Genomic DNA, 17,627 nt, shown 5'->3' with positions numbered 1-17,627 from the left:
CCAAACTACAGTGCAAGAGCAGGGCAGTCCCGGGCCACTACACTCCCCACCTTCCACCTCCTTCTCTCCCCACCCCCTGGCCAGGTTGGAGGCAGGAAGCCAGAGCCGGGCAGTTCAGGACAGCTGCTGCTCTGTCTGGTGCCATGGAGCAGGCAGCCACGGTGTTCCTTCATCTCCTGCTGCTGCAGGGGGTTGAATCTGCTCCTCAGTCACCTTTTCTCACGCAGCTGGTAAGAGATGCTTGGGCAGGGGGAGCCGGCTCTGTGGCTGGCAGAGCCCTCGGGGAGCATCTACCACAGGGGGAGCACTCCTGGCACACAGCCTCTAGCTACCTCCCTGCCCACAAACAGCCCCTAGCTATCTCTCTCCCTGCACCCTGAGATACCCCCCTTCCCTCACTCAACCCCTAACTACCCCTTGAGCTGTTTTCAAACTTTTTGAGCTGAGCTTCCCCACCTTTTGAGTTATAATTTTTTATTGTGCCATGCCCCTCCCACCCCACAACCCAGACGGGGTTGGCCTGCTGAGGTAAGTCAGGGGGTGGAGGTGGCACTACCTCCCCAGACCCCGCCGAGCGGAACCTGCTCGACGCCTGCTGGCCCCTGCCCACCCAAAATAGAAGTCAAACTGCACCTATGCCCAAGGCGCTCCCCGCCCCCCCAAGGCCCTGGAGTTTTTGTAGCATGTTCTGGGGAGCCCTCAAAAAGAAAAAGGTTGACAACCCCTGCCATAAGGTGTGGTCTATAAACTTGTGTGGAAAAGTAATTCTTGGTGTAGCTTTCTTTACAGGGATGGCCTGTGTCCTCTATCCGGCCCCCTTTCTGCTTCTCTTTCACTCTCCGACAATGGAATCCATACATGTGGTTGCATTTGTTACCAGCCCTGCCATTGCTCCACAGTATATCCTTTGTTCCACTTGCTGTTCTTCCCTCTTGGGTGTGATAAGTTGACAGGGATAGCTTTGCAATTGAAATATTTGTGTTATGGATTTAATGACTATAGGCAAGTTTGTAACTCATCCTAATCCCCTACGCAGAGAAGTGAGGGGGCTGTGTCACAGGTAGCAGTGAAGGAAGGAGAGAAGCCTCTGCAGGGTAGGGTGACCAGATGTCCCAATATTATCGGGACCATCACAATATTAGGGGCTTTGTCTTGTATACATAACTGTACCCGCTGGAAAAAAAAGTGTCCTGATTTTTCACACTTGCTATCTGGTCACCCCACTGTGGGCCTCTAACCCCTTCTTGTGCAGGGGCAGGGCATGAATGGAGTCTTGTCTCTGAGCTTGCCAGGAAAACTGAGCTGGTATGGCTATAGGGCTAGCACAGGTTGTTTTCCTTCTTGCTCCACCTTGAAACAAGGAGGGAATCAGGATCCAAGCGGTGACTCTGAGTCACAATTTAGTTCCTGGCCTAAGGCAACGCAACTTTGTACTGCCCCTTAGACGGGGCTTATGGCATGCCTCAGTTGAACCCCCATAGTATTTTAAAGACACATTCACGTGAGTATGTAGGCCCCAATGTGCTAGGCCATTCAGAGAACGTAGAAAAGACATGGTCCCACTTCTGAAATGCTTACAGTCTAAGCTCACAGTTGTATAGCGTGTGCATGTGCTTAATTTCACTCAGATGAGTAGTTCTTTTAAAGTCAGTGGGACTGTTCACACGGATAAACACTTGCAAAAAGGTTGCAATTAAGATTATGGGGTGGCTTATTCATGTACATACACATCTTTTTGGTTCTACTGCATTTTAAAAATGAAATTTTGGGAGGTGGAGCAGGGATGGAGTACACAGCTGCAGCATTGGAACTACACCACTGTAGCACTTCAGTGTAGACACTTCTTGTGCCAACAGAAGAACTCTTCTATCGACCTAGCGCTGTCTACACCAGGGGTTAGGTCGGCTTAACTATATCACTCAAGGGTGTGGATTTTCGAGGTAGCTAGGTCAAGCTAATTTTTTATGTACACCGTGCCTCATTCTAGAGCCACTGAAGTGTGAACAGCATGTTCCTGTCCTGCATGCAATCCCTGGAGTGTTTGGGCAAGTCATTACTAGAGCAACTGTGTAACAGGAGTATTAATTCTAAAACGTTTAAAATCTCTTGAGGGAAAAGCATAATTTTAAAGCAGCTACAGTTTAGAAAATGACTAATTTCTGTTGAGTTTTGATATTTAAGTTTACTTTGGAAACATTTTCTCTCCCATATCCATCTATCATGATAGTTTGTGACATAGATATCCTTGGTTTGTGCAGTTCTCAATTAACTTTTCTATATTTTATACTGTGTTAAATAATTTAGTTTAGAAATGGTGAGTAACTCAGAGTTATCCTCCTATCTTACATGAAACCACAATCATAATTTATTAAGTTACATTTCCAAGAAGAAAGAGTTGCATTATTCTTGAGATTGGCCCCTATGAGATTTTCCTGGTTTCCATAAAATAGTATGTTTAAAAGATATTGCAGGTTGTTTTTATATTGCTCACACACTGCAACATCAAACAATAATAATAATAACTCTATTAGCCTGCTAAAATTATTCTGAACCACAGGTTACTGTTTTATCTCCATAGGCTAAACATTTTTTTCTTTAATACCATGCCATGCTCAGTGCTGCAAAATAAAAAGCCACTATGACTCCTTCTCCTTATCAGATTTCATAACAGTAAATCAGAAGTAGTTGAGTGAACCAGAGCCGAGAGTTCATATAGGCAAAGCCTTTCCATAATAACTGAACAGAAACATATGCTGTAGTGTGAAGTTCTATGCTATATTTATAGCACATTAGTAATGTTTTAATCTTATTTATTGATTTTTTTCCATAAACATAAAAGATTAAATATATAGTATATAGATGTAGGAGGGAAGTACAGTATATACATAGAACATAAAATATTTATAATATATGACTATGTACGGGAAGAAATGGTATTACGTACAATAATGAGGAGCATAGAGAAGGTACATTGGGTGCTCCTATTTACCTTTTCTAATGAACAAGAAGCATTCAATTAAACTGAAGGCAACAAATTTAAAACCCAATTAAAGTAAATATTTCTCACAACACATAATTAACTCAAGGAACTCGTTGCAACAAAGATAGCTTGAGGACAAATATAAAATATATAGAGATAGAACATCCATAGTTATTTTTAGTAGGATTTTAAAAAAATAATTTAGAAGAGAGAAAACATTGATTGGAAGTAGGAAGAAACTTCTTCAGTAGGTAGTACCTTTCCATTACAAGGTTTCTTGCACCTTCTTTTGAAGCTGCTGAAAGAGAGAAGATTCTGAGATAAATAGACCACTGTGCTGATTGTCTGGGAAATTCCTGTACTTTTGTTAACACAATAAATGTAAAATTATGACAGAATGATATATGCTAAGTCAAAGACTAGCTGGAAACTTAAAATAAGCTGGAGATAACACTAACCAGATGGTACTAGTATAATTTAGTCAAACATCCATGCTATAAGCAAATAGACAAATATTTTAAATTTAGATGACCCCCAAATTAATGGTTACCCCAAAGAATTTACATTTACAGATTTAAAAAAAAATCCTAAATTCTCTAGTCTGACCACCTGCATACCACAGGTCATGGTGTTTCCCTGTATTGACTTGGCCCCCATTGTGCCCCATTCCTCTAAAAGTACCCACACAGATCACCATCCATCCCGGATTTGGGCCATAGTGTTTAGTATTTTCTACCCAATAAGCTTGACTGAACTTGTCTGTTGTGAAAGTAGAAACATATCTTTATTACACTGACACATACACACCGATGCGTGCTCCTTTAGATATGTTTTCACTTATCATTTACTAAATCTTCATTTACATTTTCCTCATGTTATCTATCCACATATACTTGTTATCTTATTTAGGACAATCGGTATGTACCCAAAAAACAATAATTTACCATCTTGGGCAGCTAGGCTCTATGGTCAGAATTTTCAAAAATTAGGTACCTGAAGTTAGATGGCTAAATAAATTTTCAGAGGTTCGACTCCAGTTGAAGTCTATAGGAAATGCAAGTGTTCATCACCCCTGAAACTCATGCCCCACCTCTAGAAAGATTTGGTTCTGTTTGTGTTATTGAACAAATGTCTGGTGTTGGGTCAGAACACTTTTAACACGGATTTACTGTATTTTTTACTTTTTTTAAAAATTTACCGCTATTAAAAAATTAACGCTTAATGTCAGTTTAAAAGTAGAGAAGTAGTATTATTTGAAAGCATTTATTTGCATTAATATATTATAATGTATTACTTATGATGTCATCTCCCAGGAAAAGACTGTTTTCAGTCAAAATATTAATTTGAGTATTATGTTGGAATGTACTATATAATGGAGTTTATATTGGAATGCATGTGCCAGCTATTGTTTAGGAAATTATATTTTTAAAGTTTAAATTAAATAACTGTATCCAACAATGACTTCTGTGTTTTGTTCAAAGATCACATATCTGCTTTATACAGTTGAATTATTTTTACAGTTCAACATGAAAATAATCTGATTTCAGACTTGAGTCCCTTTTGGAGATTTTCTCATATGGTTTAACATTGTACATTTTATTCTGGTTTGTTGTTTTTTCTTCTAGAATATTTCAGGTTAATTTAGTTGTTTAAGTTAAGTACAAATTTGAGGACCAAATACATGTCTTAGAGAATATCAGCCTTGTTCATTCAGTACACACAGTCCTTACTTGTTTGAGTAATTCTGACTCATATGAGTAGTTGCATTGACTTCAAAGGCTTTTGGACCTTTAACTTAATCTAACCCTTTCATTAGGAGAAAGGGTTACCATTGCCATACATCCATCCAAACTGCAGCACTTTGTTTATATACAGATAGACTGCTGCACATATTAAATTAATATTGATATGAGCATCAGGACTTACTGAACTTGAGAAATGAGTAATCTTGATGTCCAATGAAATAAGAAATCAGTATCTGTGTTGTTGCATGATGGAAATTCTCACTTCCTTCGTGAGAAATGTCTGGAAATCTTTTCATTATGGCCATGGAAGCGAAATATGAGAGGTTACTGTTTTGAAACTAAAATTCTGAAGAGAGGAATTAAAAAGAGATCCAAAATACCACCTAGCATCCAAACCCTTCTACTTATCTCATGAAAGGCAAATTTTCACATCTCCCTGCAATCAGTCAGAAAGAATAATTTGCACAGGATACAGGGGTGCTGGAAGAATTTTTATCGTGGGAGTACTGAGAGCCATTGAACCAAACTGTAAATCCTGTATATAATAGACCCACTTCAAGCCACGGGGTGTGGCAGCACCCCCAGTACTCCTAGTTCCAGCAACTATGACATGATATCTCTTTGGTTAACATTGTTCAAGACCTCAATATTGTTGAACCTAAGGATGTTAAGAATAGTGTAACCCTTTGCCAGGTGGCGCCAGCAGCAACAGGGCCGGGTTCAGTATCTAGAGGTTCCTTTTCAACAGTAACACAAAATTGGCTCAAGCCCCCATCCAGTGACCTGGGACAATTACACACCACCCCTGGGTGCCTCTGAGAAGCAATACTTCCCCTCTTGCTAGCACAGAGTCTGAGTGTAGCAAAAGCTTTTCATAAAAGGAGGGAAGTAAGTCAGCATTAATTTGGGAAAACCCCGTAACTAGGTTCATAAACATAAACCATGAGCAAAAGACCCACCCCCAAGTAAGTTGGGCAGTGTCCTTTTCCCCTCAGGTTCTTAAGTCCAGCAACCCAAAAGTCCCTTTAATGTGCCTATCCCTTCTCTGCACCCTACTCACAGTTGCTGTCTTTGTCCAGTGCAGCCCCAGAGTTCAGAGGTTCATTCACAGAGTTCACCTCCCACCCTGGGTGGAAAGGAGGGGGTAAGGAGGTCTTTACATGCTCCATTGTTCAGGCACTCACTCGTTGCCCCAATGGCCGATTGCCGTGCCTTTCCACCAGCCGCCTGGCTGGCCACTTGCCAAGACGTCTTCAAGTCCCCACACTTAACACAGCTCTCAGTGATTTCAGCTGTTAGTGGTGGGAGTCTCACTGCTGGTGCACACTGGCCAGTCTCTTGCATCAGAGACACTGTCCCAAAGGAGGTCTAATACTTAGACCTAGGTATGAGTGATTTCAGCTCTGTAGCATGTAACAAGACTCTCAATTGAGTCTAAATTAGCTCTTTTATTATACTGTGGGGCAAGAAAAAGTCAAATGGTGTCTAGGACCGTAAGATAGGACCCACGGTACAAGTACCTCTCTCCCCACTCACTGGGCTTTGGAACCCATATCTCTTGCCTAGCGAGTGCTATTCAGTTGAGGGCGAGTCCCTCCGTTGGGGTATGCCAGGTACAGTTCTGCTGCCCTCAGTTCACACAACAAGGAAAACAACCTTTTATTACTCCTGTCCCAATAACAAGGAGACTGGGGATCCAACACCAGCCACAAGTGATCATTTGGGCAAGCAATCCCATCATGCTGAGCACCTAGGCAGGGTGGGTGTGTTCATGCAAACGAGATCAGCTCCTGAAGTCCTTTTCCACAGCTCACCACTAGATGTCAGGGGAGAGCTCATTCAGACTCTGCTTACATCAGAAACATATTTTCTTGCCACAGGAATGTTTTCAGCAAAACATATATCAGGCTTTTTCTTACATGTGTAACAATAGTAAATATTTTTGTTTATACATTTTGCTGAAACATAATATATCATGCATTTGTTAGGAAAGATTCTGTGTCCTATTTTGAAATTACTCCATCCAGTAATCTCAGTGTTGAGGAGGTCTTTGAAGAATATCTTCAAAAATATAAGGAGTAAAAAAAATAGGGCCGATTTTAAAAAATTAATCCTTATCTGGAGCAATCCAGCACTCTTTGCCTCTGTTTCATTTTATACTTAGAAATAATTCCTTTGAACAAAAAAAGTGACTTATAGTCTTATTAATTTCCAGTTCTTAAAAGTTGTGAAGGTTAATATTAGAATTCTAATCTATATCATTTGCACTGTGACTTTGCACTCACTAGTCATTGTATAGATAATGGTAGAGAGATGTTTCGAAAATTTGGCCCAGAGTGAGATTAACAAAGGTGAAAAAATTATTCCAAATTACAACAAACTTAAAAATTTTTGATAGGGATTTTGGAGACGGATAAGAGGTATGTTCTTGTGTATGATTTGGAGTTGTGAAGATCTTCTGGAGCTTTTTCCATTTTTATTGTCAGTTAGCTGAGGTAAATTGTTACTTCTGTCTGATTAATTAACGCTGCTGATGGGTGGAGTTAGCTGATTTTTATATCAGTTGTATTGCTGCTTGGTTGTTATTGTAGGCCTAATTATTGTCAATGCAGACCTAATTATTGTCCGTGCACTCAGAGCTTTTGTACAGATGTTACATTTTTTTAATGTCAAATCTAAAGAAATAAATAAAACGAAGTAAAATTGACCCCTGGATTTTAAACTGAAAGGTGAAAGTAATTTCTTTATTACAGCAGAATACAGTACAATCCACAGTCCATCAACGCCCATTAAAGATTCTGATTCAGATAGATTGCGTCGCAGTTCCGATGGAAAGTCACGTGGGCGAGGCAGAAGAAACAATAACCCTTCACCACTGCCTGACTCTGACCTGGAGGTATGTTATATACCCTGTATTTACTGTAGACTCTGCTATCTTTACAATGCTTTGAAGAGCGGGATTTATTTACAGATCAGCAATACAATGACAATATGGCAGGTGGAATATTTTCCACCTAAACTCTTTTTCAATGGAAATTGAGTTTTCAGCTAAACACATTTTTTAATGAAAAAATCTGCTTTCCATAGAAAACTTTGGTATTTTTTTATAAAAAAAAAAAAAAATGAATGGAAACAAAAATGTTTCCCTCAAAACCAAAAATGTTTCATTTGGATATGTTGCTACAGTGCCTCCTAGTGTTGTAGTGGCTTCGTGTCCCCATTCTCTTAGATGGGCTGCACTCCCTGGCCAGACTATATCTCCCATGATGCATCATGGCCAGGGACTCCCAGGATCCACTAGCTCCCCTTGGCAGCAAGGAAGAAGGTTGTACATCATGGGAGGTATTGTCAGTCCAGGGAGATGAAATATGTTTATTTTGGTTTTTGAATTTTTGCCAAAAGTCAAAATTTTCTTGGAAAATTTAGATAAAAACAAAATTTTGGGGGAAAATAACATTGCCAACTAGCTCTAAATGGGAAAGATGCAATTTATTGTGGGAAAGATTTTTAAAAGTGCCTAAGTCCTGTTGAAAGTGGGCTTAAACTCCTAATGTAATAAGTGCTTTAGAAATGTAACCCTTTTGTTTTAGTTTCAGAGGTCATACTGAATAGAAATTTAACAAGGCTGTTTAGTTTGAATACTATACAGAAGAAGATTCAAATCTGATAGGTTTCATTTTCAATTGCTTTATTTAATGTATTTCAGATTTTCCCCACAAGTGACTTTTGAATACTGTACTGTACTATTCTATTTTTGTTTATTTAACAATAACTATATTTATATTTTAACAGAATAATTTAGTATAGTAGTAATTGTATTACAAAACTAGCAGATTGTCTTACTCCGTTCTGGAGCAATTTGTTAGTTTTTCTGAAAATAGTAAGGAAACCATCATGTTAGTATGTGACCATTTCAGTAAAGTTTTCTCATTTGTACACTTATTGATTCAAGTATCAACTTTACAGAGGGACACATTGATTTGGTTCTTTTTTTACAGAGAGTATTCATTTGGGATTTGGATGAGACAATCATCGTTTTTCATTCCTTGCTTACAGGGTCCTATGCTAACAGATATGGGAGGGTAAGTGTCAAGGAACTAATTTACCATAATGTGCTGCTGCATAGGTGTTTTGTTCCACAGAAAGGACCGGTATGTTAAGGGAATGTCACGAGAAACAAACTAATGTTGAAGTATAAGTAGGTAGAAAGACTAAGAGAGAGAGGGCTTTTCTCACCTCCATTTCTTCCCTACCTTCTATAAGAGAAAAATTACATTATTGGAAGCAATAATTGCGCCATTTAAAGGTTTGATTATAGGGGCTGCTGAGTGTCTGTAGCTCCCATTGGCTTTTTTCTGAGTGCGTGTCTTCACTACGGGGTAAGTTGAACTAAGTTACTCTAGTCGACATTGCTTAGGTCAACTTACCCCGATGTCTTCACCACGCTGCATTGACGGGAGACGCTCTCCAGTCGATTTACCTTACTCTTATCGGGAAACTGGAGTACCGGAGTCAACCGGGTAGCGCCCTGCTGTCGATTTAGTGGGTCTTGACCCGCTAAATCGACACCTGCAGAATCGTTTGCAGCAGCGTCTATCTCCGCGATGGTGAAGAGAAGCCCTGAGTGACAAAGGCTCAGCTCCTCTCAGGAAGTGCTCAGTGACTTGTGGGATAAGGTATTGCATTTCCTTTTGGTACACTAATAATGAAATAGTACATTTGAATGCCTCAAATAGGCTATAAGTGAGGAAAAATTACTTTTGTGCCTGGGACAGATTAGTGTAATATTTTTGTCCACACTTCAATTTTTTATTTTAGTGTTAATTGTTAATTTTTAAGTGTCTGCTTGTGAGTTTAACCTTGCTGCTATTCATGTCCTAAAAAGTGTAGGGGGAGTTTTGAATGTTATTTTGGAATAGTGGTTTCACAATTACTTGCCACAAGAGAAATGCAGTTGTAAAGTGAATGAAAGCATTTTGTGAATTGATGTGTCCTAGGAAAAAATTTCACAATTCTCTGTTTTTATAAAACAAAATGACTTGCAATTGAAGTCTGATCTGTTTCTTGTTTGATTTAAATCTGTCTTGTTACAGGCCAGATTGATTATATTATCTGTTTTTTAAAAAATCACATTAATTGCTTGTGTGTAGTTAAGGAATTCTCATGTTTGACTTTGGAATAATTTTGGAAGTAATAAGTGAACGAATAGATAGTCTAGTAGCTTGCAGCATACTGCACACAGGTTACAATCCATTTTATAAGATTTATAAAATCAAAAGATGACCAACTTGGAATCCATTGCTACTGAAATAAAGCTCTTAAGTTATAATTCTATATCAGTTTTTCATCTTCGAGTGCTTGCTCATGTCCATTCCATGCTACGTGTGTGCACGCCATGGGCACTGTTGCCAGAGATTTTTCCCTTAGTGGCATCCATAGGAATCACATGCATATGTGCTGCTATAAGGGGTGCCACTGGCCCCGCACCTTCTCAGTTCCTTCTTACCGCCTGTGACGGTTGCTGGAACGATCCTTCTTGTTGTGGCAAGGCCTCTTGAGTGTAGTTATTGTAGTTAATCTACATAGTTCTTAGTTAGAGTTAGTATTTATAGAAGCGTAAATAGTCGTCCCTATCGTCAAGACACTTGTCACCCCAGGGGCTGGGCATTCCCATGTCCTCGGGCTAAAGCCGTGTGCCTCTTGCAGCAAACTAATGCCAGTGAGTGACCCGCACTCTCGATGTCTAAAGTGTCTGGGGGAATCACATGTTAAAGGTAAGTGCCAGATCTGCAGGGACTTCGGACCCCACGCTAGGAAAGACAAGGACATTCAGTTTCCCATTCACATGCAATTCACCTCGTTGTGACAGCATTGACCTCGTGGTGACAGCGTCTCCTGGGAAACTGAAACATACTGGCAGATCACCTCAACAGAGCCTTTTCCTCTTGCCACAATTCGTTTCTTCACCCAGAGGTCATCTTCCAGGTGGACCTATTCACCACCAGACAGAACAGGAAATGTCATCACTACTGTGTTTGCTGTGCAGGCACAGCACAGGTTCCCTCTCTGATGCCTTCCTGCTCTCCTGGGCAGACCACCTACTGTATGTCTTTCCTCCAATCCCCTTGGTTCACAAGGTTCTTCTAAAAATCAAATGAAACAAGGCAAGGGTTATACTGATAGCACTGGCGTGGCCACGCCAGCATTGGTTCGGCACGCTTCTGGACTTCTCAGTGGCAGCACCACCACTCACACTGCCACTCCGCCCAGACTTGATCTCACAAGACCCCGGCCCATTGCTTCACCCAAACCTTGGCTCCCTACATCCGACTGCATGGATGCTGCGTGGCTGAACCCTGAGGAACAGGTTTGCTCGAATCAGGTTCAACAGGTCTTGCTGAGGAGTAGAAAGCCTTCCACCCGGGCTACTTACTTGGCCAAGTGGAAATGTTTCACTTGTTGGGCCTCTGAACAGAATCTTTCTGCATCCAGATCTCCTCTGCAATCTATGTTGGACTATCTGCTCCACCTAAAGTAGCCAAGATCTGGCTCTCTATTAAGGTTCATTTGGCAGCCATCTCAGCCTTCCACCCTCCAGTGAATGGCAGATCAGTGTTCTCCCAGCAGATAAACATCCAGTTTCTCAGGAGGCTGGAAAGACTCTATCCTAAGGTTCGTGAGCTGACCCCACCCCTTTGGGACTCAAACCTGTTCTTATCAAGGCTCATGGGCCCCCCTTCAAGCCGTTAGCATTGTGCTCCCTACAGCTTCTCTCCTGGAAGGCTGCCTTCCTGGTGTCTATCATGTCGGCCAGAAGGGTTTCTGAGATCAAAGCCCTTACATCGGAACCTTCTTACACGGTGTTCTTCAAGGACAAAGTCCAACTACGCCCCCATCTGGCCTGTCTACCAAAGGTGGTGTCACAATTCCACACAACCAGATCATTTTTCTACCTGTCTTCTTCCCAAAGTCTCAAAAGTCCGCTGAGGAACGTCGGCTTCATACGTTGGACGTTAGGCAGGCCCTCGCCTTTTATATTGAGAGAACTAAGCCCTTCCACAAATCCACGCAACTCATTGTAGCAATAGCGGAAAGGATGAGAGGGCTACCTCGGTCATCCCAAAGAAGCTCTTCCTGGATAACTGCCTCTATTCAGGATTGCTATGAGCAGTCAAATGTCCCAACTCCAGCCATTGTGACCACTTATTCCACAAGAGTCTAGGCTTCATCAGCTGTATTCCTCCTGCAGGTACCAGTCCAGGATATCTGCAGAGCTGCAACCTGATCATTGGTTCATTCCTTAGCCTTCCACTAAGGCATCACCCAACAGGGCCAAGACAATGCCCGTGTTGGAAGAGCAGTGTTGCAGTCAGCACATCCAAGAACTCTGAGCCTACTTCTGGGGCACTGCTTGTGAGTCTCCTAGCATTGAATGGACATGAGCAAGCACTCGAAGAAGAAAAATGAAGAATGGGTTACTAACCTTTTGTAACTGTTTTTATTTGAGATGAGTTGTTCATATCTATTCCATGACCTACCCTCCTACCCCTCTGTCAAAGTTACTGTCAAGAAGGAACTGAGATGGTGTGGGGCTGGTGGTAACCCTTATACCAGTGCATATGGGCACAACTGCAGAGGGCACTAGAGCTGGTCCTATGGATACCACTAAGATAAAAATCTCCAGCAGTTGCGCACAAATCGTGCACACACCTAGCATGGAATGGACATGAGCAACACATCTCGAAGAACAATTAGTAATTGTTTTTTTTTTTTTATTATGTGAAAAGGTTAGCGTAGGATTGTCAAACACTACTTTTCAGTTTACTGGTTTACTCTTCTGTCAACTGGTTTACTATGTTAATAAATCCTCATTTTTGCTAATTATAAGTAAAATTGGCTGATGTATTCTAAGATATATAAAATTGTTCTTAATCATTGGAATCTACTTGTTTATTAGTCACAGTGAGTAACACACATTCAAAAAAATAGTCTTGTTGACTACAAGTGCTACTCAATGTGAGCAATGTTTATATAATCAAACCCTATAGTTTCAGTGATGATGCCTAAATTTTATCAAAATATTTGTTTGATTTCACATGCCAATCTTGTATTTAGGTGTCAGCCCAAAATGATTGAACCCTAAATTCTCCTGACAAAAACTGTAGGTTAATAATTTTATAATGAATTATGATGTTTGATTCCTGACTTATTATTTTGTAGCAATTTGACATAAACACATACTGTAGGTAGCTGAATATGCAAGTTAAAAGGAGATGAGTGACACATGATAGCACTTCAGTCACTATAGAAACCAGTTACTTGAGACGTAGCTTAGTTGAACTACTGATGCGTATGTGACAGAATGTGTCTACCATTCAGTAAATACACACTAGATCTCATTGGCACATTGCAGAATTAGGCCATGTTAAAGCAACATGCATTACAACAAGTTTAGAATTTATTCCACCTTCTTTGGATGTTACCTGTGGGAACAAAGCATGTTTGATATTAGAAGGAACCGTTGTAACAAAAGTAATGGGAAGAAGATGGTGATTCGAGGTAGTCTGTGCTTTGGAAGAGAATATTGGAACATCTTAGAATAAGCAGGGTGTGTACATGGCTTGCAGGTTCCAGCTTTAATAGTAAAATGTGCACTTTAGATTCATGTGTGCTTTGTTATGTTACATTAGCCCCACAAGTTCTTCACAATTTAAACTGTTATAGGAAAAATATTAACTGATTTCCATGGACTTTGGATCACAACCAAAGTGCTGTCAAACGCACAACAGTGAACAAACTGGAAAAAATAGGGGAAAATACTTTTCCCTCATGTATAGTAATCTTAGGGGCTTCTTGTGACAGTAATGGGTACATAATTTTTAGATAGAAATCTGATTTTCCCAGTTGATGGTGTCTTTAAGTTTTCTGACATCAGTATTACCAGTCCCAACTGTTAAAAACATCATAATCCAGGTCCAAAAATAATGAGATTTTAATATTTTTTTGTTTATTTGCTTTCTGGTTTTTAAGCCTTGAGGATTCCCATTTTCAAGCTTTTATCCACAACCAGGAGAGTTAGAAACTTAATTTTAATGGAATCTGAGGTTCTCACATAACCAATGCACTGGAGGAGCTGGATCTTAAGGAAAGCATTAAATATAGTGAGAAATGGCAACACTGTAACCTGTCTGTTCCCTCTTGATCCACTTTTCTAATGCCTGAGTGAGCTCTTCTTGAGGATTCCTGTGACTAGGACAGGAACTGTTGCTGAACAGATAATATATTATTTTTCTTGGTCTCTACCTCTCTCCTACTATTTGTCTTCTGTTTTTTGCTCCCCTTTTCCATTTGCTCTCCCTTCATCTTTTCCGTTTGTCACCTTCTCAGTTTATCTTTTTGTTACTTTTTTTTCTCCTCTGTCCCTCAGATGTTGTTTATGAGCAAAATCATAAACATACTCTAGTGTTAGCATTTAAACTGGAAGACTGGGACATTTTTCATCCCAATTGAAATAAATGTTGCTATTTCCAAAAATAGCAGTCTGAAATGAGTATAATAATACAAATGTACTAACTAAAAAAATATTCTTGGAACAACAGTATGTTGTAATTTGCTCTTAGGCAAAAACTAAGTGTAAAAGAGAAAGGGAGATCTGTCTGCCCCGACGCTTGTGGTTAACAGTTATTTTAATTGACATTGGAGCTGCTAGAATCCACATAAACCTGATGTTTTGAGCCAGCTGCCTACTGAATGGGTCCTGGAAACTGGGAAGAAGTCGATGCCCCATGTATAGTATTGATAATTTGACACAGGTGGATATAGAGTTGGAATGGCACTGGAAATGCTGTGACCCTTATGTATTTCTATTTTCTGTGCAAACTTTTACATTAGATACTTTAAGGAGATAGTCTTTTACGTATTTTGTGTGTGTGTGTCGGGGGCGGGGGGTGTTATATATTTTAAAGATTTAAGAAAAACAAAAATCTTGTTTCACTTAAACCTTCAATTGTTACCAGTCAGCCTAAGTAGAAAATAAGCAAAGCTGTGTAATCAGAGTGATCTTTCCTGTTTTTCAGCTTCTTATTTTTCCCCTGACAAAGGCATCAAATGGGTAGAAATGGCAAATGACATATATACAATGTTTGTGGCTCTGATGCCAGTATTCAAAAGAAAAGGCCTGTTTAACAGATTCGACAGTGGTATTTCTTCTTTCAACTAAGTGGTTTGTTTCTCTGAGATTTGCACCTGATTTTGGCCATTCCTTAAAAGATGCTCACATTGAACTGCAAATCCTAATAAATGAGAACAGATCGTTAGCCTCTTTTCATTGTGTTACATCTCACAGTAATTGCCTTGCAATTAATAGCTTTAAATTCCAAAAGAGGGCTCGGCATCATATATTATTCTGTCCTTATCTAGCTTTGTCATCTTTAGGTTTTAGCCACCATTGTAACTAATCAAAGTACACACTGCACTGCTGTAAGCCACCCTGGGTTGACGCGCACATCCTGTTTTTTGTTGGTGCAGTTACATCAGTGCAGCTACAGTGGTGGCTAAAACCCTAATATAGAGAAGTCCTTATAGCCCACTAAATGTGGTATCCAAGGCAGCAGTCTAAGTGTAGTTTTAGGCACAACCAACCCTTCTAATCAAGTATTTGGTGTTTAATCAAAGATTTATGTTTTATTTTAAAAGTAACCTGTTTTGCTTCATGTCATGCATTTATGGGATTTGATGTGACATTTTTTCTAGTTAAATTAACAATGTAGCTTGAGAGAAAACCCCTCTCTGTTGTGTGTAATAGTTTAAAATATCAGAGGGGTAGCCGTGTTAGTCTGAATCTGTAAAAAGCAACACAGGGTCCTGTGGCACCTTTAAGTTCTTACCCTCGAAAGCTTATGCTCCCAATACTTCTGTTAGTCTTAAAGGTGCCACAGGATCCTCTGTTGCTTTTTATAGTTTAAAATAACATTTGAGCTAAATGGTCCACATCATGCAATTTAAAAATATACCTATTCTGACTCCAGTGTGTGTTTTTAACAACTTTTTTAAAATTAATCATTCACAAAATCAACTTTTCTTTACAATATTCTTTAGGGACCTTTTTTTTAAAAGTTTTGATTGTGACATTGTAACAACTATGGAGAGCCAGTATCTCTCATTGTTTTCCCAAATAACGTGCAAGGTCGCGAATGGGCATGAGCATAACATTTGAATGGGACTGGTTCAGTTATCTGGTGGTGGTGGGCGGTGGTGGTGTTTTATTATTGAAGTGCCATAGTGCTGCTTGGCGTTGGTGATCTGTACTGTCGTGTGGGAGTCCAGTGTCAGGTGCATAGTTCCAGTGTCCCAGCTCCCTAGGTTGGCAGGAGCTGGGAGTTCTGTGGGGCTAGAACAGTCAGCCCTTAGAAGGAGGGAGTGTTTTTCTTCATTGAACAGCAATCCCTGCAACTGAAATAAGAAATGATACCAATGAACTATAAAGGATGCTGAGATAACTGTCCACAAAGATGGCATGTGTGGTGAGAAAGAAAGCCATCCTTAGGGCTTCTACGAGAATATAGACCCTTCTTAACTCCTTACATACACACATCCCTTCCAGGAAAATAAAATAAAACTTAGTTCTGTGAAACTACCAGCATTACAAAAGAGGAAAAACAGTAGTTTGATTCATACTTTAAAGCAAGCAGATGAATCTTCACATTTGCGGTACGAATCAAAATGTTCTCTTCTGAAATTTTTGTTGATGCAAAATATAAATACAAGACTGATTTGTAAGGGCAAAGTGCTTAATATTGCCAACAAACTGGCATGATGCAGTTGTAGCAATACACTAAAATCCTCTTTTATAGGGGTTCAGAAGTATTTATTTAACTTAGAAAAATGCTCACTTTTTATTGTGTGTCAACTTGTTGGTGAATTGTATAAACATTTTCTCTGTGTGTTAGAGCTTTATTATTTGGACATCTGCATGTCTAAATGCTTCTTTGCAAAATATTCTTTCAGAATAGCTTTGATTTCATTTTCTGTTCTCTGGAAATGTCAGATTAAGCTGCCAAATTAACAGATCTTTTTTCCAATAATGTTTTTTGCCAATAATGCTTGGTGTCTTGTGACAGACAAATGTTTGGGAATTTCAGAAATCTTGTTGAAAAACCTATTAATTTGATTGATATAGGAAAAAACTGGAGGCTAAACCTATTAAAGTTCCCATTTTGAGTTGTCGTCAGTTGTACAATCTAAGCAGATTTAATAAAAAAAAGAGAAGTGTTCCTGCAATCCAGTTTTTATTATAAAATGTAATTCCTGATGAACTAATGTTTGGTTAATTGATTGTGTCGTGAAGCACTATAATTCTCTTTCAAGGTTGTATTTTGTATGCTCTTGGATATTCTTGAGAAAGCATTTTAAGCGACAGAGGGGTAGCCGTGTTAGTCTGAATCTGTAAAAAGCAACAGAGGGTCCTGTGGCACCTTTAAGACTAACAGAAGTATTGGGAGCATAAGCTTTCCTGGGTAAGAACCTCACTTCTTCAAATGCAAGACTTTGAAGAAGTGAGGTTCTTACCCACGAAAGCTTATGCTCCCAATACTTCTGTTAGTCTTAAAGGTGCCACAGGACCCTCTGTTGCTTTTTACAGATTCAGACTAACACGGCTACCCCTCTGTCGCTTAAAATGCTTTCTCAAGAATATCCAAGAGCATACAAAATACAACCTTGAAAGAGAATTATAGTGCTTCACGACACAATCAATTAACCAAACATTAGTTCATCAGGAATTACATTTTATAATAAAAACTGGATTGCAGGAACACTTCTCTTTTTTTTATTAAATCTGCTTAGATTGTACAACTGACGACAACTCAAAATGGGAACTTTAATAGGTTTAGCCTCCAGTTTTT

General features: G+C 39.6%; 1 protein-coding gene across 23 annotated transcripts in view; it reads left to right on the top strand.

Annotated features, from left to right (window-relative positions):
• Window positions 1–17,627, top strand: part of EYA1 (EYA transcriptional coactivator and phosphatase 1) — a 239,039-nt gene that overhangs the window by 163,846 nt on the left and 57,566 nt on the right. For 14 of the 23 annotated variants that reach the window (XR_004644761.1, XM_034763099.1, XM_034763098.1 and 11 more), the window contains 2 exons: window positions 7,479–7,621; window positions 8,724–8,807. Coding sequence is in view for 22 of the 23 variants with exons in the window: in XM_034763099.1 (XP_034618990.1) it covers window positions 7,479–7,621; window positions 8,724–8,807 (227 nt within the window). In the remaining variant the exon portion in view is untranslated. The remainder of the gene's footprint in view (window positions 1–7,478; window positions 7,622–8,723; window positions 8,808–17,627) is intronic. The other 9 variants (XM_034763102.1, XM_034763100.1, XM_034763101.1 and 6 more) reach the window with 1 other exon arrangement.

Source organism: Trachemys scripta, chromosome 2, assembly GCF_013100865.1.
Source record: "Trachemys scripta elegans isolate TJP31775 chromosome 2, CAS_Tse_1.0, whole genome shotgun sequence".
NCBI classification, from domain to species: Eukaryota; Metazoa; Chordata; order Testudines; family Emydidae; genus Trachemys; species Trachemys scripta.
This window is presented reverse-complemented; position numbering and strand designations above follow the sequence as displayed.